General features: G+C 36.7%; 1 protein-coding gene across 3 annotated transcripts; it reads left to right on the top strand.

Moving 5' to 3' along the window:
- The first annotated feature begins 223 nt into the window (after positions 1 to 223).
- On the top strand, positions 224 to 22949 carry igfn1.1 (immunoglobulin like and fibronectin type III domain containing 1, tandem duplicate 1). Of its 3 annotated transcripts, XM_080025358.1 has the most exons (26): positions 224 to 295; positions 4330 to 4415; positions 9157 to 9276; positions 9844 to 9986; positions 10347 to 10446; positions 10605 to 10649; positions 11392 to 11434; positions 11601 to 11784; positions 11942 to 12055; positions 12143 to 12311; positions 12571 to 12843; positions 12943 to 13539; positions 13848 to 13952; positions 15021 to 15227; positions 16464 to 16588; positions 16770 to 16911; positions 17094 to 17387; positions 17521 to 17817; positions 18532 to 18711; positions 18847 to 18975; positions 19069 to 19377; positions 20157 to 20242; positions 20343 to 20535; positions 20646 to 20942; positions 22013 to 22339; positions 22430 to 22949. In XM_080025358.1, exons 2-26 carry the CDS (start codon positions 4367 to 4369, stop codon positions 22432 to 22434), a joined length of 4533 nt encoding a protein of 1510 aa, XP_079881484.1. In that variant the 5' UTR covers positions 224 to 295; positions 4330 to 4366; the 3' UTR covers positions 22435 to 22949. The 3 variants fall into 3 exon arrangements, with proteins under 3 accessions (XP_079881484.1, XP_079881485.1, XP_079881486.1); XM_080025359.1 differs by lacking the exon at positions 15021 to 15227; XM_080025360.1 differs by lacking the exons at positions 13848 to 13952; positions 15021 to 15227.
- Positions 22950 to 23924: the final 975 nt, after the last annotated feature.

Genomic DNA, 23924 nt, shown 5'->3' with positions numbered 1-23924 from the left:
TAAACTTGTGAAATCAGGTATTTGACCTGGTCTTTGACCCACCCTTCATTGCACCCCCCACTCCCGAATCACCGCCCACTCATCCTCCAAATGTCTTTGGAGTCAACACAAATACAAAAAAAGCCTTAATAGCTTTTGGCAGTAACTGGGACTTGTCAGTAACAGAGCATCAGAGCAGCACAGACTTGCACGGGGCTGCAGGATCTATTACACCGAACATTTTGTTGAAGGCGCAGTGTGACCAGACTGCTGCCTGAAAGGGAACAGAGCTGAAAGCACTGAGGACTGTGAACAGGTAGGTGGCCCTCAAACAAAGGCTTGATGATAAAATGTTCTGGTCAGACGAGAAATGGATTACAGACAGCCTATTTTTTGTCAGTCAGCCCCTGCAAATGTAATTAGGATAAACACAATGTGTTCTATACATGTTTGCATCAGAAACATGTCTGCATTTATTGAGTTGGTGCACAAATAGGTGTAGTAAACAACATCTAAATTGTACATGTCGCTCAAATTACATGTATATTATGTAACTATATTATTAATTGAGATAAACCTGTACATTAAACATGGTACAATATTTAGTTACAAAGAGGACATGCAAATATGGTGTCGGTTCATGACATCGCTTTAGTAAGGCATGCAGGCTTCTCAGTTTGAATTTCATGGTTTTAATTCTCGGAGGTTGGATCATAGCATTGAGGTCAGAGCTGTGAGGTTGTTGGGCAAGGCTTATCTTTAGATGGAGGTATAAAATCAATATGTGTATTCTGAGCATGAGGGGGGGGGGGGACGGTTGTATTATAACAGAAAATATGATTTATTTTTATTTTTATAATTACACATGTTGATAAAGTTGGCATAAACAACTAGTTTGTGGTATATGTGTGTCTTACATTGTGCACACGTGCAAAATGTGTTTTTGTAAAAAGTTAGTTATCATTGTAGTTATGCTTCATAGATCTGACAGAACACAATGGATTAAAAAGAAAGATAAGACTAAAGTGAAGGAGAATGAATGTGACATGCTTACACTTTTTACACATTTTCAACAACATATATGCATCAGCTTGTCAGCACACTTACGGCATTTGAACAGCAAATCCACTGGGAAGTCCAAATAGCACTATTTGAGCTCATTTGACACCAAAACACCCTGTCATTAGGTTTAGTTTTGTGTGAGTTACAGAGCTCAAGTCTTGTACACTCACACAGAAGTCACTGACATGCATGGAACAAGATGTGGGACATTCGAGAAGCTACCAGATGCCATTTCAAGAGCATGCAGTCAGTGTTGCAGTTATGTTCAGTGGGTGGCTGTGAATCACTGACACATGTCACGTAGTACAGACACATTAGGTATAACTTATTTGTCTGCTAATAAGCATCCAAAATGTCAATACAAACTACAAATAACTCCACGGGTCTCCTGCAGACATTTACCATAATTCATGCCCTAGCTACAAGAAGAGGTCAACTTTAAATAATGTCAATATGGGGTGTACACATGCAAATATGAAATTAAAGTCAAACAATACAGGGTTTGAATGTGCATAGACAGCTAATGAAGCACACACAAGATCACAGATCATTCTGTTAATGTCAGTGTTGAATCAAGCGAACATTCAACAAACCTCAAAACACTAGTGTCAAATGATTGCTACAGGAATCTTTTGAATTGAGACAATAAAATCATATTAGGAAAACGGAATAATATATCATATGTATATCATATACACTTTCCTTCTATGAGTTTGTCAGCAGGACATAACAAAGTGAGATATACATATATAGTATATAAACATTATATCAACCGTAAAGCTGCAGATAAAATACATGAGCAAAAGGAGAGTGAAAGTAGACTGAGAGTGAAAATCTGGATATATTTTCATTTTGCTCCATTAGTCCAACATTTCATATAGCGTTTCTCTAATTTTAAAGTGACTTGGTATGTTGCCTGCAGTGAAAGCCAGTCTGCTTACAAACTGTAGAGATGTTATGTAATATATATTTTTGAATCAACATAATTATTTACTAAAGTGCAGCATGCTGGACAAATCTTTAAAATCTCAGGGACAGTGGATAAAAAAATGCTCAAGATCTATTGACTATCTATTTTGTCTACAATGTTCCCTCGATTAGATGTCAGAATTCATTACATCAGATGAAAGCCTCAGCCAAACATTAAACTATAAATGTAACAAGCTAAGATGGCAGAACTATCCAGTGGGTGGGAAGAGGAGTGGGTTTACTTTAATGCAAAGGGCATCCTGCCAAGATGTCTCTTATTGCAGGCTGTTTTGCTTTTACCATATGTGTTGTATAGTTCATTTTCAAGATGCACCAAGAGCCAAGATTGCTGTGGAGCCCAGAACCTGTCCAAACATATGCTGGGGCATGGGCACAACTAAAAATAAAATACCTACTTTCCAAGACAGCAGGTTTTATTTTCAGTGGGACATTGAGATAGACAGTAACAATAACACATATGAGGTGACTTAAAAAAAAATCTGTATTTCGTAAAATTGTGGAGCAAGTCAAAATTAATTCTCATTTCAGCACAGCCACTCATATTTCAAATGGACTTTTGAGCCTTTGGCCAATTTTCTATCAGTGTAAGGTCCCTGGAAACATATTTTCCAGACAGCAACTTATTATGAGCAATTGGTCCTTACATCACAACAGATTTACAGATTATAGAGTTTTTGAGAGTTATTCTCTCGAATGAAACTATGTGTTTTGTTTCAAACTCAACTTTGATAGTTGCTTATTTGGTAAGGTACATACAATGCCTGGAGAAATAGGACCTTGAATGTTTGAGGTGCTTTAAAGGCTAAGAGGAGTCAGAGCAGGGTGAGTAAAAAGGCTGCTGGTAGACAGATATATTAATGACAATAAAATAACCACACAATCAAAAGTTAATAGGGCTTTACATGCAGAGTGAGCTATATACAATAGCAGGCATTTTGCCGTTGTTATTGCATTAAAGTTTGTACAGCAAAGGCAGCACTCAGTATCAAAGTATCCATAATAATAAACAAAAAATGCAATCATATTCACTCAGTTAGCACCAAATGCAGATGTCAAACAGGACTCACCTCTTCATGTAAACAATATTTTCTGAAAAATCTGTTGCAAAGTTATGAAGAAGATAGTATGGAACCACACCTACTTTAAGTCCATGTCCAATGAGAAAGTTAATTCCTCTTAACTTGAGAGTCATTAAGTCAAATTTTACAAGAACAATAAATAGTAATGGCATAGAGTGGTGCATGTGATCTTTCGTGACATAGAGAGGTGTCCTGACTCATGCAACAGTAAAACAAATGTCAGATGAGTCAGTTGTGATACTCAGTCTTGTTTCATAACATGTGATGGTCTAAGATAAAACTCTTTTGGTTAAATTATTGATGAGGGCAACCAAATGATGATGGTGGCAAATAATCCCCTCTCCGGATCATTGGTGAAATGTTGCTTCTTTAGAAGACTTAAAATGAACCACAAACCAACTGATATTAATTAGGATTAACAGGCTCTTTTTGGTGAAACATGCACTAGTTTCTTTGGTTTTGATTTTTATCTTGGATCAAGGCTTTGGCAAGTTACTTCATTAACACATGCCTCTGAAGGACCTGAAGACTGACTTTAAAAGGTGGAGTCAGTTACTTTGGAGAACGCTTGTTCACTTGTTGTCAAAATCAGTAAATATCTCCTCACAATCTAGTCCCTGTAGCCTATGTACTGTGTGCACGCTGAAAAAGTATCCGGTGTTGAGACACAGCCTATGCTCTGTAAATTGGTACGTAAACACATTTTATGTAAACAAAGGGGCCCCAATTTAGCTAGCAACATGCCAGTTTACAGGGCCTAGGCTGTGAATTAACACTGCATTTGTTTCAGCACTCACACAATATGGAAAGGTAGGGGATCGTGAGGAGATATGCAGTGATTTTGACAAAGGTGATTTTGACAACAAGCTTTCTCCAGAATCGCTGACTCCACCTTTAATTCTGTGTTAAGAGCAATAGTTACTGTAGACCATACCTGTTATGGCCTCTTACTGACTGGTTGGAGGAGCCACAGTGTGATTTAGAAATAGCCATGAGAGCAGTTAATAAGATGGTTTTCCTCCATTTTTTTTATATAAAAAAAATGTAATACAACCTTCTTAGTGGAATCTACTTACATTTAAAAAAAGAGAATGAGCAACTAAAAGCAAAGATAAAAGGACTTACCAATCAAGCTAAGTGCTAAGCTAAATGTCACTGATTTGCTTTTATGCAATCCTAAATATTTCCCCTTGTGTCTTCTGTCTTATCTTTGCTACAGAACCTTCTGAATCAGCGGAGCTTGAAAAGATTCCAAGATGTGGAAGAGGTCAAAGGTGACCGATCAAACTGCCGCTGGGCAGGCGGGTAAGTGCAGGGTGGTTAGTATAGGAAAGGGTTGGTATTGCAGCTGTTTCCACCTGAATTTCCACTGAATTTCCACATGTAAGGAATGGTAATGAAGAGGATCTATCTGACTGCCAGGTCAAAGATTACATAAGGTTGGTGTTTACAAAATGCATGGAAGACCCAAGACATCTCAATAATTCTTCATTTTGCCTGATCACTTCTGCTCAAACAAAACGAAGATGAGAACCACAGTTTCTTCCTTAGTTGTTGAAGCAGTCAAATAAGGTTGTTTCAAGTCCCTGCATTGCACAATATATCGTCCCTGATGTCAAGGAAGACCCTTTTTGTCAACAAAGGCACAAATGTTCCTTTTTAATGGAAGTTTTTTTCTATCTGAAAAAACAAGCAGCAATACGTTTGAAGCAGCACTTGCCATATTATTCATCACATTTTTTCCCCCAAGGATGTGCTCAAGAAGATGTTGGTCAAACAATGATAAAGCATCACAAATGCCAGAAGAGGAGATGCAAACTGGCTGGATGAGAGCATGCTGTGAAAACAACACTCATTATGCTGAAACAATGTCAGACAAAGCATCTCCATTCAGTGGTACTCCGATTACATCTGAAGAACACAACTTATACACAGCTGATGGTTACAAGGATAATCTACACAATCATTATGGAAGATTAATACAACAGTTGCTAGCAGCTTCCATAATGTATGCAACAATTAGATGGAAGGCTTATTTTCAATTTCAACAAATTGCTTTTACACAAGGTTTCCCTCAAGCACTGCGCAGGGATCATCCTGAGATTTCCACCATAAGCTTGACGTTAAATCTAATCAGCACTTTATACTGCTGTAACATGCTGCTAACAGATTACATTTTTGTCTATGATTAACCTTTTTTTGTTGTGTGATGTGTCTTGGGATACTTTGTTCTACCGAAGTTGTGTCTGTGTTTGTGCTTCCCATCCCTGGGTTGTACTGTATACTGTGGTGTTTTATGTTTAATGTGTCCATAATCCTGTCAAAGTTCCAACCAACCATGGGGCTTTTGTCAGGGTTAATATTTACCTGTCCTGTTCCCTCTCCTGCTGTCATGTTGCGTGTTAAGTCGACGGTTCTGAGGGATTTCATCCAGACGACAAAGGTATGCGAGCAAAAAAAGAAATCAAACCACACAAACGTTTCGCCGTCTCTAAGTGCATGACTTCATGGTGAGTTGCATGTATGATGTGGTCTTCATCACTCCTTGAAAGATGCCATCCGAAAATGGATGATTCAACTTTCAGTGTCACAATGGATCCATTTCATTGTGATGTTTCTAAACATTCTCCAGACAGTATGACTACTATCTCAAGGCTGTTGCTAGAGGGCAATGAGGTTGATTTCCATGTGTGTACTTTATCTTTTAAGTTAAAGGAAAAATGCCACTTTAAACATACAGTATGTCCACATCCACATGATTAGTCTTATATTAGTACAGTATATTTTTGCACAGTTCAGTCTCAATAAATTACCTTGCTCTCAGGAGTTGCATGACCTCTCTTACAATCTAGCTAATCTAACTGGCCAGCCCAGTGGCATACATCACTATGAGAGGCTGTATTCTGATACAATGACCACAAAGGCAAACTGAGTCGCCCATTTGAGTTAGAATAGTTACGCTTTCTGTTTTCCCTATGGATTTATGTCCTTTTCATCCCTGACCCACCTGCTCCCCAGGACTCACAGACACACAATTGAATGTTTCATGATCCTAGATGTTCAAAGTAGGTCTAACAGAAACATGTGCTGTCAAGTTAACACAGAACATTTAGGTATCCAGGTAGAAATGGTGATGTAATACCAGCCACCTCTGTTTTACAATTACCAACAACTATAACTACCAACCTCCTGACTGGAGCCGGCTATCAAACCCGCGACCTCTTAGTGACTCGCCTCTTTCCTCTATGCCATCCCACCACCCAGCTGGCCTTTGACAACCTTTGGCAACTGGCAAAGGCTGCAGTGACAAATATAAATACAACAACAGTGGGAACATGTTGTCTGCAGGGTTTATGAATGTCCTTGTGAGTTTATTCATTTATGTGTTAATGTATGTCTTTTTCAAGGCAAGCCAAGTGTATTTATAAAGTGGTTTATAAGCCAAAAATAAATACATAATTTAAATATGAAAAACATTAACAAAAATTAATTAATGATAAAAGCACCAAGCAATAAATAGAGGGAAAGTGCAGCACTAATATGCATGGTGCAGTTTAAATGTGGTCAGTGATTCAAAACTAAAAGTTTTTTCCAGCTCTGTGTAGTTTCGAGGACCAGGTTGTTTGACTCATTTATACCAAATACATTGTATGAAACAAATTGTTTTGGAGTACTTAAACTGAATCTATAGCTACATATAATGCAAATCAAACAGACTCAACAGTATAAATAAAGTCTACTTTAATATCTCATCCTTGTCAAGCTACAATAAAGAAGTCCATAAAACATAATGTGCAAGCAAAACATAGAAAAAAAGGGATTTAGAATATTACTTTATGCAAATATAAAGCAGGGAAATTGAAAAATAAATAATGATATGCTTTACTTATTTTTAACTCATAAACAGAACAAGCAGTCTTCCGGTACAACTATGTTAAAAAACATTTAGTTGAGATGTTCTTTTCCATATGCATTTCAGATGAGGACTGCTTGTAAAACCCCAGTGTTCTTAGTGATGGCAGCCCATGTACATGCTAACGGACCTGACATTGTCAAGATATCTGAAAAAATTAAGATATCAAGAGTCTGGTGATGTTTGCAAATGCTGATTTAACATGACTCATACGCAAAAAGTCATGCTAAATCTGCTCCGGAATGACAGGATCCTTATGAATCTTTCTGGAACAAATTTATGCCAATTATACTATACTGACCAACCCATGAAATCAATGCCTGGCTTAAACATACAACTTTAATTGCTGTTCCATATTAATAGGTTGATCAATATTTCCATGCAAACATTTGGCTTTTAATGATATCCTCGCGATTCCACGGCGTGATCATTCAACATTTTAACAGCAGCAAAACTCTTCTAATGTCATCAGTGCTCTGCCACTCACAGTATACACTGTTGTGTAGCACCTGCGGCAAGCAATTTACCTCCATCGTGCTTCAGAATGCCAAATGCTGGGGCATCCTGCCCATTTCTGATTAATTATATATTCTTTAGTTCATATATTCTGCCTATTACAGGTCTTTCATTCCAAGAGAAAATAATTAAAGACCAGGGATCCCTGGACCAGCTGAAACCCGTGATCAGCATTCAGTGATGCCCCCCTCAAGATTGCTGTGGGGCAGTCCATATCGGTTGTCTCAGGGGTTCTGGGACTTCTGCAAAGCATCTAAACCTGCATAGAAGGCTAATTCTAAAGACACAATTTTGTTGAACTCACCATTTGTGAGTACCATTCGCACCATGTGGATCTCTGGAAACTGCAGAGGGTTTCAATTCGGAAAAATATTTATTCATAATTTAAAAAGCTAGGTTTAGGCTTTTTACCCAACAACAATTTTTTGCCAATTTATACATAACTAATAAAATAATTATTTACTTTTTATTAATAAATGGACTTACTGTATACAAGTAAATTCCTCTGTTTTTGTGCATATACTTGTGTTATGTGGACTAAAAATTAACAAGTAATTTGGCAGAAATAAAAATTAGAGGATGAAGACAAACATTTTATCTTTGGGGGATTATTTGAATTTATGACTTGTTTGCAAGCTAGAAATGAGAGCTGAACACTTTGTGACTAAGGTGTATGTAATCTTTGGAAGTTATTATATGAAATAAACAACTCTACTGTATGTGATTCACTGGTGCATAAACCTTAGCCAGAGAAACATTGTATCAACTACCTTTGAGTAAACCATAATTAATTTAAAGTAAAGTATAAATTGTTTCATAGTCCAAATAATGATAAACCACTCACAGAAGAAACATGAAATAATTATTTGACATGTATAACTATTACTACAACCACTATAAATAAGCTCAATACACCTGGGGGATGCATGTTCATGTCAGGATTATCTATTTTGGAAATGTTTCTGAGTTTTCTTACAATATGTACTGCTGACTATGAGCACTCTTAAATAAAAGAGCTCCGTTTTTGTGAGGGTGTAGTGTCAGAACACAGCCAACTGCAGATATAGAATATTTCACTTACATTCTGTTCTTGCAGACATACCAATTCAGTTTTTATCAAAATACAAGAAGGAACAACCTTCTGCAGGTTCAGATTAGAGGGAGTCATTCTAATTTTGGTCAGAACTTTTGCCCTTAATTGTGTTATCTGATTTCACTCAGTTCATACAGAAAATAAAAGCAAAAAGAATCGAGGGCGATTAATATTACATAAATGATCACACCAACTACTGCATTAGCTTTACCAGTAGTAGGTTGTTTTTTTATTGTGGCATTTTTTATCAATGTTGCTCAGATAAACACTTGACATGTGTGTTTGAATGTGAACGTGATGTTTACACTGACAAATGTTTTCTGGATTCTTTGTCTGTTTTCCTTTTTTGTTTTGTTTTTACTTCAGCATACTGTTATCCAGTTCTCTTATTTACAGAGGTGGTACCTCAAAAAAAGCATTAACATGTTTGTGCTCCAATGAATTTTTGAACATACTGTATTTGTAACTTGTCACATTGATATCCTAAGCTTGTCTAATTGTTTTTATATATTTTATTTGAACAGGCATCAAGAAAAAGTCGAAAGTGCCCGGTGTCATGATAACGCAGTTTAAAGAGGATCTTCCAGAGGATATGTCAACTCCAGATTTCACCCGTAAACCAATTGCTTTGACAATTCAACAGGGTAAGTCTTCAGGTCTCTGAGACATAAACTCAAATCCATATTTAATAAAAAAATATGATTCTATGTTTAATGTCTTATTACAATTATTCAACAATCGAATGCTGGACTGTAAAACAAAATACCTTGATACAAATAACCTTATGAGGTAAAAGGAGCCACATACTGTACAAATATGTGGGCAAGAGGAATGTAATGTGTAGTTAACCTTGCTAACTTTTGAAAGGATGTGCAGTGTGTACATTTCTATAGTTTATCATTAGGGCGTGAACCTTCAGTTCCTGATTAGTTTTTTTATCATTAGAAACAACAATTATGACAATTTTTTGGTGAAAGGATGACAGTTATAAAATGGAGCTCAATTGTGCAGTTGTGTGTAAGAAGTGGTGTTATACCCAGAACTGACAACATAATCAAATCCAAACTAAAGTTAGTTCAATATATTGCATAAGAGAAACGTCTGTAGCTAAGTATGTTACAAAATAATTTACAACATTGCCACCATAACTAAAAGCATAGCAATTCATATTCTTTACTTACTAAAGTAATCTTCATTTTATTTCATTCTAGGTAAAACTGCGGTCTTTAAAGCCAAAGTCGTGGGCAACCCAACACCTACTTTAACATGGGGCAGAGCAAATGGCGAAATTGTTTTTCACGCTGACGTGTGCTTGCAAAAGTATGATGAGGCAACCCAAGAACATACCCTTGAGGTAAGCTCTACGTGTGGTAGTTGACACTCCCTAAAAGCATGGTCACATTACGTTTCAGTAAAATAAAATACACAAAAAAGTCATGGCGATCTAACCCCACAGAATAACAATTACCACAGTGTATAAGTCCCTTTGCTGGTTGAAAAAGCACATCTGGTAAGTCCAAGTTGAGAAAAGGGGGACAAAACAATAAATGCACATTTGAATGTGTATGTCGTTGGGGCATCAATAGAAGACAATAGAATAATGATTTAATATACTGTATGTATACAGGACATGTAATGTGACAATGGCTTTAAGGCTCAAACTGTTTTGATTATATTTGCAATGGCAATTAATCCTGTATTTGCATTTTACTAGTTTCCTAAGGTTGCTCCAGAAGATGCTGACACCTACAAGTGTTTTGCAAACAATGAATACGGAAGGGCTGTTTGCACCGTTGTCTTGAATATTATTGAGGGTAGGCTACTAACTATTTTTTAGACTGACTTTGTCTCTTAAGTATGTTTGATAATAGTTAATGAAATATCACCTTGATAAATTGTCATATTTTAATTGAATAGTTATAAACAGGTAACGTACAATCAATGCTGTGCTCTGGGTATTTCTTTTTTACAGTTGGATTCTCCAAGGCCAAGGAGCTTCAAAAGGCAAAAGGAGAAAGTGAGCTTTCATATATATTCAGTTTTTTTTAACTAAAGTGGAATGCTAATTTCATATTGTTTTAAGGAAGGTAGTATGTGTTGGTTGGCATTAAGACTTATGCACACCATTTAGGTAGAACTACAATTAAATTCATCAAATTTTTACACATGTCGCTTTAAGAAACTTGCTGCGTGCAAAGGTCAATAGAGGTTGATGATTTTCATCTCAGTGATCAATACATGGAATAATGTGGCAGTACAGTTTCCCTGTGCTACGACCTAGCTTCTTATAATTTATTTTCAAAGCAACATTTTTTATATTATTGGAGAAAATATGCCTTTCATGGTGCATTTGTCACATTAGTGCATTGACATTGTGCAGTCAAACTTGATGAATCAATGTCTCTTTTATAAATAAACTGGACATTATGAACATCAGAAACCAGTGTATAAAACCAATAACAAAGGTTTCACCAGTCCCCTTCATTTTTGTCGTTTTGCCTAAGAATACTAGAGACTTCGGAGTAGGGAAATAATGCACCAGTTGTTTCAGGTTTCTGTGCCCCCAAACATAGCTAACACAGCTTAACATAATGGTTGATCATTTCAAATACATATCAAAAAATACATATTATGGAGCTTTATTCAAAATCATGTACATTGTTTATAAAGGTAATAGTAACCTGCTAATTTTGAATAATATTGTAAAAGACAAAGCTTGACATACTCATTCAGTGATGGAAAACCCTTTTTTCGTTAAGGTGTCCCAGATGCATCAGCCTTCAGAAAATCACTTAGAAAACGGTGAGTGAAATATATAAAAAAGTTACTGTTTGTCTAATAAAATAAACTGTTATGGTAATTATTATGACTGTGATTCTAATAGGGATTATTCTATGACAGTGTGAGAGCAATTGTTTCAGAGAAAATGCATTGATGTGTGGGGATTAGTGACATTCTCACTCTACAGTAATGCTGATGGTACCCGTTCAGCACAGCCAATTGACCCAGAGGAGAGGGTCTGGGAAATCCTCATGAGTGCCGAGAAGAAAGACTATGAGCGCATCTGTTGTGAACACGGTCTCAAAGACTTTCGTGGCATGCTTAAGAAACTCAAGCAGATGAAGAAAGAGCGAGAGGAGGAAATTGCAGAGGTATGTGGCCTTTCGATAATTTTGTATTCTAATTCATAAGCATGTCCCATAAATCTGTTTTAACATCTCCGTTTTTCAGTCTGTACGTTTTTGGTGTCTATCGTATACAGTATGTGCAAACTCCTAATTGTTTTTGTTCTCTTTATTTCTGATTTAGTTTGTTACACACATCAGTACCCTGAAACATATTGAGGTCAATGCCAATGATTCTGCAACTATCGAGTTGGACATGGACCTCAAGGATCCTAACAGCAAAATATTCTTGTATAGGGTGAGGAAGGAGTTACCAACACCACTAATGCCTTACTGCATTGTATTATCTGTTGTGAAAATGGTAACACACCTCTGAATTCTGCAGGATGGTGTCATGGTTCCATTCGTTGAAGAGGAACAGGATGCTGTCAAGCATAGCTTGAAACAAGTTGGCAAGAAATATGTATTCACAATCAATAATCTGAGTGCAGGAGATGCTGGACTCTACTCCGTGGATGTTGGGGGCGTCAATGTTTTCTCCACAGATTTTAAAGGTATGTCCTCCATAGAGTGATTGCGATGTCAGATGCATTCAAACGTATTCAGTTTGAAACTCGGTACTACAGAGTCAGAAGTTAATGTGTTTAGAGTACAATGGAACACACCTCGGCTTACTGATGAAAAACATCACTGCTACTGTAGTAAAGTATAATTTGGTAATTTAACAGAACACTAATTAGATATGAAGAGTACATCTTTAAATAATCTCTCTCTGCTAATGTTTTTTATTTTTGTCTTTGTGTAACCCTGCAGTACCCGAAGTTGACTTTGCTGTCAAAATAAAAGAGGTTAAGGCACAAGAACGAGAGGATGCCCTCTTTCAATGTGTCCTCACTGCACCTATGAATGAGATCAAATGGGTGGGCAAAACCGCGACACTGACAAATAGTGAAAAATATGAAATCACCGTGTCTGAAGATAAGCTTATCCACAAGTTGTTTGTACGGGACTGTATGCCTTTGGATGCCGGTATCTATGCTGCTGTGGCAGGAATCAAATCCTGCAATAACTGGCTAGTAGTTGAAGGTGATCAAATTATTCTCCTACTAAATTGAGTATTTCAAATAATCAAAAGTATTATCAAGCTGAAAATAACTTATATATCTGAATTATTATGTTTTATAGCGGACAAAGATCCTGCCAACAAAGGCAAGAAGTCAGCTCGCAAAACCACTATGGCTGGAACGGTTGACGATGAAGAAATGCAAAGAATAGCTAAGGAACAGCAGGAATTACATAAGAAAGATATGGAAAAAAGACTGGAAGATGCCAAGAAGGCACAAGCAGAGAGAGAAGCTAGAGAGGCAGCTGCCGACACAGAGTCAGAATTAGCTAATAAGGCAGCAGCTGAAGCTAGAGCTAAGGCGAGGGCTGAAGCCAGAGCTAAGGAGTTGGCTGATGCCAAAGCTAAGGAGTTGGCTGATGCAGGAGCTGGTGCCGCTGGTACTGGTGCTGCTGGAGGTGCAGGGATTGATGGAACTGATGGTGGAAAAGGCAGAAGCGGAGCTAAAGCTGGGGCCACAGCTGGAGTTGGTGAAGGTGCGGGTGGAGAAGGCGATTCATTTGAAGATCATGATGGAGAAAGAGGAGGAAAAGGAGGAGAGGGAGGAGGAGGAGAGGGAGGAGAAGGAGAGGGAGGAGATGGAGATGTAGAGGGAGAGGGAGAAGGAGGACGGAAACGCAGAAAACACACTGGTCCACTTGTTCAAGATACAGTAATAGGTAAGAAATCTATTCATTTTGCACTGTATGTTGAGATACTTCATTTAAAAAAATATCTCTAAAATGTGACTATTATTTTTCCAAGATGCTCATCAGGGTGCAATACAGTAAACGTAACATTATGGAAAAACTTGTCTTTAATTTTGGAAGTCAATAATTTTTTTCAACTTTAATCAATATCTTTAGAAATGTATAAAATCATCAGGAAAACTATACTTGGTTCTTATAAATATAATGATAGAACATTATTATATTTTCATACGCATGACAATCTGTATGAAGTTGGTATTATCTATTATCACTAATAGGTGATAATAATCATGAGGAAACCACAAATCAACAAGGGGAAACATCTGGGAAAAAAGGAAAACGTCAAAAAAAGAGAAATGTGGCAGTTGAAGAAGCCATTGTTGGTAAGAGGTTGCACCCGGAGACAATTTACTGACAATTAAAGTCATTTGGGAATGAAAATGACTTTGGCATCACATGTTTAGGAAATGTTTAACATTTCCTAAGATGCAGTTGCATTAACAATACATGTATGTAACAATGACATACTTAAACCACTGACACTGTTTTGCTTTGGTGATTGTAAAACTAGCTAAACACTATGTGGCCTGGGTGAATTTAAAAACAATTTCAGAAAGGCCTCAGTGAAAGAAATTGCGTTTAGTTATGGGAAATGTAATAGCTCACAACGTGTTCAGTCTAAAAGCGATTTAAAACTTAAGCTTTAGGCTTCAAGTTTTAACTTGTATAACTCTTCAGCCATCTAACACAGATTACTAAACATATGTTCATGTTGTGCCTCTTGCGAAACCTATAGATGTTGTTAATGTGTGTTTTGTTTGTGATATGTGTGCTTTCATGTTTGCAGATGTGTGTCTTTCCGATGGTATACTTACCTTGTTTAATTTGCATAAATGTTTGTTAGGTTAGAGAGTTAACACCTTAAACAGGGTGAATTACAAAAGAGAGGGTATTCAAGATGAGAACATAAAAGGTCTTCTTTTGTTACAGATTTTGAGGTTTGATATTTGTGAGTACCATATACACTATATATATAATGTATATATATAATAATATAATGTGTGTATATACATATATATATATATATATATATATATATATATATATATATATATATATATATATATATATATATATATATATATATATATGTATATACATATATATGTATATATACATATATATGTATATATATATAATGTGTGTGTGTGTGTATATATATATACGTGTCAGCTTTGATGTCAGGTTTCCACCAGCCTCTTTTGCACCCTCTTCTGCATTGAAGTTTGTTATTTCTGTTTGTGCTGCTGATCTTGTTTTTATGTTCCATGTTGACATTGTATTTGTTATTGTTACTGTTTTCATTAATGATATTTGTAAGGCATATCCAACAGAAAATGAAAAACATTGGATTGATGGTAATTGAGATGATATCCCCTAAAACTGAAAAGCAAAAAACACAGACGTGAGTGGTGCCAGTGGTGATTATGGCACTCAGCCAACAGCAGGCCGCGATGAATCTTCTGAAAATTGTGAGGGTGCACGCCGTGATGAATCTTCTGAAAATTGTGAGGGTGCAGACGGCCGTGAGCCACCAGCAGCTGGCAAGCATTCACGCCGTGCACGGCAAGGCCCATTGATCGTGGAGACAGTTAGTGGTAAGATTACGGGCGCTGTATTAACTGCTGCATGGGAAGCACTGCCACTGAACAAAGTCATTTGATGTGCAGATGACTTTTCCAGTGATTTGAGGGTTAACATAAAACCTGTGTGACCTCTGAGCAGATTGCTTCATTTGATCTCTAAATGGTAAAATGGCCTTTTAGATTGATCAGAGTTCAAAAAGAGTGGATTTTAACATCGAGAGTGCTGTTAAGCTGTGTATTAAGTTATGCATATCAAATTTAATGCACTAATTATTTATTTTTTAGCACACGGCAATCATTTATTTAGTTGCCATAACATTGGAATGAATCAAAACATACATTAGTCATATGTTTTGTAGACGACAGATTTCATTTCTATTATCTACAGGTTCGATATTAGTATGCAATGTATTGTCCAATATCGTATGTCCAGTATATGTACTGTTTGCCAACTGCTTGATGTGTGTGTAAGTAATGTTAAATTGCACTTGTGCTTTATGTTAACTGTCTTGCTTGTCTTTTAAATGTTAATTCAGGATGAGTCGGTGCATTGAGGTTAATTCTTTTAATGAGCAACAGTGTTCTTGACACAACAGAAACACGTGTGTACACACAATCTTATTTTACTTGATTTGAAGATGGAAGACAACGCAAGCTGACTTTGGAGGGTGACCGTGTTCACAATCCATTTCTACACATCGAAGAATGAATTCAGATGAAGCGCTGATTTATTTTACTGACCAAGAAACAGTCTTGAGTGGAATATTTAAAATATTAAGAGCATGTATTTATTTCAACAGTAACTAACAAACACAGGCAAAATAAAGCCCAGATGATGAAATTCTTATGAGTCCTACCAAGAAGTCAACTCTGCAAACTTTCAAGTTGAAGAAGGCCAAAACAAACAAGACAATCAAGCGACACGTAAAGCAAGAAGACTTCATCAAGTTTCCAATTTTTTTTAAATGTGCTCTTCTTGCATTACAAAATCTCTTCAAATAAATATTATCTTACATTGAATCTGCATATGTACATGCTTTATAAAATCAAATGCCATATACAATGTGTGATCTTTGACGCTTTAAAAAGGGAGGTAAGTGTGTACACCTCCTTACATGGATTCGGAATTCATGAATTCAGTGTAATTGTAGATACACAATTACAAAAAACATCTAAACAACAAATTGTATGTAAATGTCAGCTATTGACCATGTGCATTCACTAACTTACTGGTTCATAAATCTTCAGACCCAGGAGTTCACTTTCATGCTGGGCTTTCTGACTGCAAAGCCATCATGGGGGAAGCAGCAGAGCTGGAGTGTAAATTGAGCAGTGAAGACTGTGAGGGAATCTGGTACAAAGATGGAAATGAGGTAAGCACATAATTAACATAACCGTATTATGTTGATTATGTAGCGTTCAGGCTGAGATGTCATTGCAGTAATATACCCTAGGATTGGTCATTTGTCATGTATGTATACTGTACATTACAGCCTCAAATGAAAAATATGTATTAATATTTGTTGTGTTACAGTAGCATGTTTGTTTTTCCAGATTAAATCATCTGACGATGTAACAATTTCAAAAGAAGGAACCTTCCACAGACTGAAAATTCACAAAGTCACAGAGGAATTTTCAGGAAAATATAAATTTGAAGCAGATGGACGGAAGACAGAGGCCTTGATTGTTGTTGAAGGTACACTATTTCCTAAGCTTAAATATGGTTGCATCTTTTATTAGAGTTCGCCCCTTGGGCCATGGTTGTGATTAAAAAGGATTTTAAAGAGTACTGCCTATTACTCAACAGTTTAACTACATTACCGGAAAGAATGACGCTTCTTAAAATATCTGTCTGCATTGCTTTACCAATCATTGTAGATCCCCCAAGATTTGATGCTGAGGCTCTGGACGCTTTTAAAACCCCAGTAACTGTGAAAAAAGGACAAAAGGCTACCTTCAATATGCCCTTTATTGGACGGGAACCTATAAAAATTCAGTGGTACCTCGATGGTGAAGAGCTGACAAATGAAGGAAATATCAAGTTAGAGCACACAGAAAGTGGAACCCGCCTGCTTCTTACCAAGCTGCAGCGCAAGGACAGTGGTGAAATCAAGATAAAACTCAAAAATGAGTTTGGCACTGTTGAGGCTTTCAGCCAGCTTATTGTACTGGGTATGTATACAAACATTGTATAAACAGTACTCTACATGTACTTGCATTTATGCAGTAATTAGCCCAGAAATTATCTGTCCAACTGTTAGTTTCAGCCCAGATTAATAATCTATATGTTCCTTTGTTTTGTCAGATAAACCCACTCCTCCATTGGGACCTTTGGAGATTGTGGAAGCCTCAGCCTCTGCAGTTGAATTTAAGTGGAGGCCCCCAAAAGACAGCGGTGGCTGCAATATAGGCAACTATATCCTTGAAAGACAACAAGTTGGCCGCAACACTTGGAAAAAGGTGGGGCCAATTGGTCCAGAGAACAAATACAGGGACACGGATGTAGACCACGGCAGGAGGTACTGCTATCGCATTAGAGTTGAGACTGAAATGGGCACTAGTGAGCTAATGGAAACAGAGGACATCCAAGCCGGTACAAAAGGTAAACTGAGACCAATGATATTAATCTGTGTCATTTTAACAATACCTTATTTCAATGGCAGCCTATTTAAAAATGTGAAAATTAATGGCTAACTTTATTTCAATGGAACCGTCAATTTGGGTGGAATCATTGCCAAGGCAGTGCAGACAATATGTATAGATTTCTCACATTGAGTTCAAAATTGGTAAGTGGGTAAATCTGCACCATTGCCCATTACACAACATTAGCTTGACACTATGGATATTTGAAGGGAATGTAGAACAGGGAAATTGAGGTGACTATTGTAGCTTTTCAGTTGTGTTGCACAATCAATTTATTGTAACCCTCCTCTGAATGAGTACACAGTAAAGTGCTGCACAAAAGAGGCAGAATTTTCAATGTGAACGTGATTGCAATGTTCAATTCCCTTTTTCAATAACTGGTTATTGAATAAAGTGATGTAAAATCATGAGAATGAAATATCAGGGGGAAGAAAACCCCACGGCATAGAGAGAATAGAATCTATGGGAGCTTGTATTAGCAACTGTGATTCTTAAAAGCATGTTCCTTTCCTAGTTCACCCACTAGCTCTGTGACAAGTCCCTACATTCCTCTACCATCACCAATTCTTAATTATTCCAACATTGCACTCAATGCAAATCCCACATCACCTACATAATATCTAATTAGACCTAAAAGAAATAATTAACAGATCCCAACATTATGTGTATACAGCATATCCTGGACCTCCATCAGCACCAAAGGTTGTCAGTGCCTTCAAGGACTGCATCAACCTCACATGGTCTCCTCCAGCCAACACTGGAGGAACAAATATTCTAGGGTACAATCTGGAGAAACGCAAGAAGGGCAGCAACCTTTGGGGCCATGTCAACCCACCTGATGATATGATCAAAGGTTATATTAATAATATTCATTGATGAATTAAGTGTGTGACCATGTCATATTACAGCTTGTTACAACATAAAGGTCCAATGATTTAATGATTTATTGCTGTAATTCTGATATTGCATATGTGCTTTTCCTATACAGATAAGTTATTTGGAGTTAAAGATGTGAATGAGGGCATTGAGTACGAATTCCGTGTGTCAGCAATCAATAACTCCGGAGCTGGTGAATTCAGTACACCCTCTGAGTTTGTGTTTGCCAGAGACCCCAAAAGTAAGTGGCCATCTAAAAATGTGAGAGTAATTATTATGTTTTTTTTTTTACAGTATACAAATTGTGGCACTGAAAATTAATTATATGTTACAGAGCCTCCTGGTAAAGTCATAGACTTTAAAGTGACAGATTCCACCTACACAACTCTGTCCCTGGCTTGGACCAAACCCAAGGACATTGAGGGGGTTGAGGATGAAGCCAAAGGATTTGTTGTGGAGATAAGGCCTGCAGAAAATACAGATTGGGATCGCTGCAATTCAAATGCAATAACCATGAATTTCTATACAGTGAAAGGCTTAAAGTCAATGGCTATGTACTGGGTGAGAGTCAGCGCTACTAATGATGGAGGACAGGGAGAGCCACAAGAACTGGACAATTACATTCTCGCTATGCCCCCACCTGGTAAGACAAATTTACTTAAGACAATTTACCGGAAAGTTACTAGAACGGTTAGTTTCTTAGTCTCAAAGATTATTTAAACAGTTGTATACAATGTTGTCATTACAGGGAATCCAATGTCAGAATATGTAATGGTTACATTCCTGACCATGTCATTTATTGTTGTATGATACATTAATTGTTACTTATTGATGACAAATATGAGTTTTTGATGGGAATCTGATCAGATTTAGGATCTAGATGTAGTACAAAGAAAAGCATGGCTTACATTGAATAAATACTCTAAACTAAATTAGAATAAACTTGATATGGATAACTGAAGCCTAGATTAAACAATAAAAATAAATGCAATTATGAACTATGTTTTGGGTCAGACACAAAAGTGTTTAACATTTAACAATACATTTTTCTTTAATGTCTTCTTACTACTTAAATAAGATGCCTAGTAAGCAAGAATATTAAGTAGGCCTATCATGTGACTCAAGTTGAGAATACAATTTTAATTGCATGGCTTATTTAATAAATCAGGATATGTAATGTACACATATGTATTGTGCACTTGAAAACGTTCAACAGGTATTTCAATTGGTTGGTACAAATTAATCACATAAATATTTGTACTGCAGTACTGTTGGTATGCTATACCATAAATGTAAATGATACATTGTGTAGTTTTTCTGATAAATCGTGTGAATTTTGGTTTGTGCTTCATACTTTAAAAAACAATTCAACTTAAATTGATTGACAATATGTGACCAACGTTCACCATGCTTTTTAAACAGTGAGACCAAGATTCACTGATGCCAAAATCAAGAGTTTCATGGTTGTGAGAGCTGGAAATTCTGCACGATTCAACATTAACTTTGAGGTAATATACCACATATCTCATAATATACTGCATATCTCATAAAGTCTCATAGAATCTGATGACAAAACTGACATAAAGTATATTTACATATACTTTGTAGGCCTCTCCTTGGCCTGATGTCATCTGGCTGAAAGATGGAGTGCCAGTTTCTAAAAAGGTGACTGTCAGCAATGCAGAGTGCACATCCCAGCTTCTGATTCCTTCCGCTGAACGCTCAGATACTGGAATTTATACAATCATTGTCAAGAATATCGTCGGCCAAGAAACATTCAGCATTGAAATCAGAGTTACAGGTATGTTTGATAAAACACTGTACCAACCTAATGAATAAACAATTTCCTCTTATTCATATACTGTAAGTAATTAAAAACAACAACAATTTTTTTTTAAATTTGAACTATAGATGAGCCTAAGCCACCAGGTCCTGTGGAGATTGATGAAAATGTGCCTGGCACAGTGACTGTTTCATGGACCCCATCTCCAGATGAGAAACGTGATGACAGACTTCATTACATGGTGGCTAAGCGTGATTCAAGTAAAAGAACATGGCACACCGCTGCGGATCGCATATTCAACAATAAATTCACAGTCTGCAACATCATGCCAGGCCGAGAATACCAGTTCAGAGTCTATGCAAAGAATGACATGGGCTCTTCCAACCCTTCTGAATCACCAAAGTGGCTTATTTCTACCAAAAAAGGTAAATATTTATGACTACTAGGTTCATCTATGGTGATATCTTTATATGAAGAAACAATGCATTTTTCACCAAGAAGCAGGCTTAAGCGAATGCAGTACTCGAGTACTAGAATTTGACCATATTTTGCCTATACAAAGCACAAATGCTACAAGCATAGTTGCCTTGCCTGTTTACTTTCTTTCTTTGTGCATCTTTCATAACAACATCCTTAGATCGAACCCACCAATTGACATTGTTTAATTAAAAAAACAATGCCATCGGGCAATGCATGTACTGTGTCAATATACAGTATTGTTTCACTATGCTTTCAGGCATTTATTTGTGGGCAATGCAATTTCTTTGGAAACACACAACAATAACTATTAGTGCATGGTGGTAGGATGACCTAGAGGAAGAGGGGCCGACCAGTAATCATGAGGTAGATAGTTTGATTCCCTGCACCGGACAGGAGGGTGTTATTTGTAAAACTACTGGTGGCTGGTATTACATGTACGGTGCCCACCATCTAGACCAGTGTACTTGAGCAAGACACTTAACCCCCAGCACTGCTCCAGGGTGCTGTACTATGGCTGACCCTGAGCTCTGAACCCCTCCCAAATGTGGTTATTGAGAGGGGATATGCGCAAAGATGAATTGCAATGTGCCTCGTGTAAATTGACTAATAAAGATAAGTTAATTTAACTATGAATCCTTTAATCCTCAACATTCGTCTAAAATATCAGATATTTAATGCATCACCCATTACTTCTCTCCATCTGTAAAGAGTGAACTTCAATAGTCTTTCAATATTCAGCAAATTAATTATGCCAATATGTTGGGTTTGATTTGATCATTAAACCAACTTTAGTATACTCGATTTGCATTTCTTATTAGCTTGGACACAAAAACAGGCAGTAAACTTGTTGTATGTTGCTTTTGCAGTATATATAGCAACAAAAACATTAAACGTGCATGTATGCTTCCTATCATACGCAACCAATAGCACCACCATCAGGCCAATGTTGAAACATGTTCTCCTATTGGATAATTACAATTCTAATTTGATACAATGCATATCTGCTTTCTTCCAGAAAAGTTCACTGTGACCATACCAGAATCAAAGCCTTGTAATCTTCAGTCTCCTCCAAAATTCCTTGTCCCACTGAAAATGCACACTGCTCCTCAAGGGTATGAATGCTACATGAGTTGTGCTATAAAGGGTGATCCAACACCTCATATTACATGGCTCCGCAACAATATCAGTCTGAATACCAACACTAACTACTTCATCTCCAACACCTGTGGAGTTTGTTCTCTGCTCATTTTGAGAGTTGGACCTAAAGACACTGGAGAGTACAAGATTGTTGCAGAAAACTCTATTGGGAGGGTCGAGTGCACCACTAAACTGTCAGTCAGAGGTAAACCTTTACCAGACTATACCTGTTTTTTTTGTTGTTTTTTTTAGAATTTGTGGAATCTGTTACTAATACTTTCTTCTTTTTTTCCAGAATGAGCACAGTGAAGACGGTAGGAATGCTTTAAAACCCTGCCAGAAACTTGTTGTCTGTAATTCTCATACTGCATATTTAAGTAAAGAAACCCTATCAAATATAAATTGCGATATTAATTTTATTGATGCCGTTACATATTTGATAGGCACATTTCTACAAAGCCTGGCATTTATTAGAAGTTAAACTTACACTAAAGGTGTGGGAATAAAGAAATTCTTCAAATAAAAGACAAAAACATGGTTTGCTTGTTTTAATTTAATTTGTGCTATATCTCAATAAAATGAAAGCTTAAAATATGAATGTGCCATATTGCAAACTTCAGCTGAAATAAAAGCCATGTTATCCAGCAAATTATATTCGCAAGACATTGTAGCAGTAATTGTTTGCTATTTTAACGTGATTGTCTCCAGTTTAAGAAACTCTGTTTGTGTCTTCCAATAAACTTTTTGATGCATGTTTCTGTTCACATGTATAAGGATTGGTTGCATGTTATTTATATGTAATTTTGGATTTCCAATCTTCCTCTCAATTGACTGAGATGCAAAAAAAAATACTGTTTTAGTCTTTTCTACATGTGAACATATTGGTGGATTTGGTGTAAATAAATATTTCATACTGTTAGTGTGGTGTTTCATTGTTATTCTGACGTGCATGCCACAGTTCAAACTTAATAGGAAATGCATTTCTGTGTATAACGATTAACAGAACATATGTACTGTTGATATATACATGTTGGTGGTGGACCTGGGTCAAACCTTGATTTAGCAAGCAAGTATTAATATGTATACCACTTGTTCACCTCCATGAAGGTTTATGTGAATAATTTATGTCCTGTCTTCTTGGATTTCCTCTCGGAGCATATGTTTGGTGTCAAATGTAATTCCAAGTTTAGAGTCAGGAAGAGTTAGTCAACCTTGGACCCAGGACTAAAAGATGTCAGACAAGTGCAGGATGACACTTCTCAGTTTCAAATAGTATTGCTTATTACACTGCATGAATAAATGCTGTACTACATAACTTATTCCTGCTCTGTTTCAGTCTAATGAGGCAGTAAAACAATCATTGTGGCTGGTAAGCATTACAATGAAGTTAAACTTTTTTAGTTTTTTCTTTCAAAAAGATATATCCAGTGACAGAGTAAATTTAAATATGCATGCAAACTGTTACATTTTTGTGATACACTTTCAGCATAAAATTATGGTTCACTAATTCCTAAACATGTTTTTTTTTTTTTATAATGCAGCCTAAAATTAAGCTAAACAAATACATCTTAGTTTAATTGACACTTACCTCTAGTTAAATGTAGGACTGAAAATCAGGTAGTATACATTTACAGTAAAGCAAATGAGGCACCTCAGCGCATGGCATGCCTATGTCACTTCTGTTAGACGTTTTAATAAGAGCAGCCAAAAGCACCCTGCTGCAGAACTAAATTCCAGTTTTGAGGGAGGGATTACAAAGCTTCACAGCTGCATTTCTTCTGGTGCCCCCT

This window comes from Ammodytes marinus (genome assembly GCF_949987685.1).
Source record: "Ammodytes marinus genome assembly, chromosome: 4".
Taxonomy (NCBI): Eukaryota; Metazoa; Chordata; class Actinopteri; order Uranoscopiformes; family Ammodytidae; genus Ammodytes; species Ammodytes marinus.
The sequence above is the reverse complement of the archived record's forward strand: the minus strand, read 5'-3'. Positions and strand labels throughout refer to the sequence as shown.